The 1,701-nt window shown below is 75.2% G+C and overlaps 1 protein-coding gene across 1 annotated transcript; it reads right to left on the bottom strand.

Annotated features, from left to right (window-relative positions):
• Window positions 1-464: 464 nt before the first annotated feature.
• On the bottom strand, window positions 465-1,442 carry SOX21 (SRY-box transcription factor 21). The gene has a single exon (XM_087758135.1). It carries the CDS (start codon window positions 1,370-1,372, stop codon window positions 527-529), a length of 846 nt encoding a protein of 281 aa, XP_087614261.1. The 5' UTR covers window positions 1,373-1,442; the 3' UTR covers window positions 465-526.
• Window positions 1,443-1,701: the final 259 nt, after the last annotated feature.

The raw sequence follows: 1,701 nt of genomic DNA, 5'->3' as shown, positions 1-1,701 counted from the left end.
GAACCACGCACACGGCGGCCCCCTCCTGTGCCGGGGCCCGGGCCTTTCCCCCCCGCCCTTGGCGGCGGCGGCGGCGGGACTGCTCGGAGCGCGGCAGGGCGCGGGGCGTGGGGAGCGGCGGGAGGGAGGGAGGGGAAAGCCCGCGGCCGAAGAAAGAGCAGCGCGGCGAGGAGGAGCCGGCGGAGGGACGGAGCTCCCCGCGTCTGTCCCGAATAAGCGCTTTTGGGGGCAGGGCGGGTCGGTTGCTTTTTTTTTTTCTTCTTTTTTTTTCCTTTTTTTTTTTTTTTTCTCTTCTTTTTCAGCTCGGCTATCTGCAAAGACCGCATGCAACACACACAAGCTCTACGCGGGGCGACGCGCAACAGGTCGGCGGCGGCCCCGGCGCTCCCCGCCGTCCGCCCCGGCCCCGGCCCCCGTCCCCCCCCGCGGCCCCGGCTGCGGCTCGCCCCCTCCCCGGCCGTTCGTATGCACCGGCACCCATCCAGGCGGGCGCCGGGGCTCTGCGCCGGCATCCTCCGGCCGCGGGTCATAGGGCCGCGGCGTAGGCTGCGGGGTAAGGGTCCAGCTGGGGCTTGCCCATGCCCGGCAGGAGGATGTAGGCCAGCGGCGGCTGCAGCCCCGGGCCGGGCCAGGCGCTGCAGTTGCAGGGGATCATGTAGCCCGGGTTACCGGGCGACGGGTGCGAGTGCGTGTGCCCCCCGGCGGCGGCCGCGGCGGCGGCGGCGGCGGCGGCGGCCCCGTGGAAGGCGCCCGCCCCGCCGGCGCCGGGGTAGCCCAGGGAGGAGGCGTAGGGCAGCCCCGAGCCCGAGGACGAGGAGGACGAGGAGATCTCGGCCATTTTGGAGCCCAGGTCCAGCAGGGAGTAGGGGCTGCTGGCGGCGGCGGCGGCGGCCGCGGCGGCGGCGGCGGCGGCCGACTGGGGGAAGAAGACGCGGGCGGCGGCGGCGGCGGCCGCGGCCGCCGCCTTCTCGGGGTTGGCCAGCAGCGACTCGGGCACCAGCCCGCCGGCCGCGCCGCCGTGCAGCCCGCCCGCCTTCAGCCCGTGCGGGTGCTCGTGGTCCGCCACGCCGCCCAGCCCGTAGGGCACGGGGAAGGCGAACTTGTCCTTCTTGAGCAGCGTCTTGGGCTTCCGCCGGGGCCGGTACTTGTAGTCGGGGTGCTCCTTCATGTGCATGGCCCGCAGCCGCTTGGCCTCGTCGATGAAGGGCCGCTTCTCCGACTCGGTCAGCAGCTTCCACTCGGCGCCCAGGCGCTTGCTGATCTCCGAGTTGTGCATCTTGGGGTTCTCCTGGGCCATCTTCCGCCGCTGCGCCCGCGACCACACCATGAAGGCGTTCATCGGCCTCTTGACGTGATCCACCGGCTTGGACATGGTGTCCCCCCGCCGCCCCGGCGAGCCGCCGCCCGCCCCGCGCTGGCGGCCGCCTCCTCCGGGCGCCTCTCCCGCCTCCTCCTCCTCCTCCTCCTCGCCCCCGCCGCGCTCCGCTCCTCCAAAAGCAATCTCGGCGGGTGCCCCGGCGCGGCGGCACCGGCTGCGGCTGCGGCTCCGGCGGGTGCGGGGCGGCGGCGCCTCCCCGTCAGGGCGCTGCGGCGGGCGGGACGGGTGCCGCTCCCCGCCTGGGCCGCGGAGCCTCTCTCCGCGCCGCCGGCCTCCGGGCCAGGGCTCTTCCTCGGGGCTCCCCGCGGGCGGCGGCGGCCGGC

The sequence above is a fragment of the Nipponia nippon genome, unplaced genomic scaffold, assembly GCF_047370975.1.
Source record: "Nipponia nippon isolate SJK-2023a ecotype South Korea unplaced genomic scaffold, ASM4737097v1 scaffold_2, whole genome shotgun sequence".
Lineage (NCBI taxonomy): Eukaryota > Metazoa > Chordata > Aves > Pelecaniformes > Threskiornithidae > Nipponia > Nipponia nippon.
Note: the sequence above shows the minus strand (reverse complement) of the source record. Positions and strands in the feature narration are given on the sequence as shown.

Excerpts from the sequence above, each read along its gene's own strand:
- SOX21 (XM_087758135.1), bottom strand. The coding sequence starts at position 1,372 with ATGTCCAAGCCGGTGGATCACGTCAAGAGGCCGATGAACGCCTTCATG.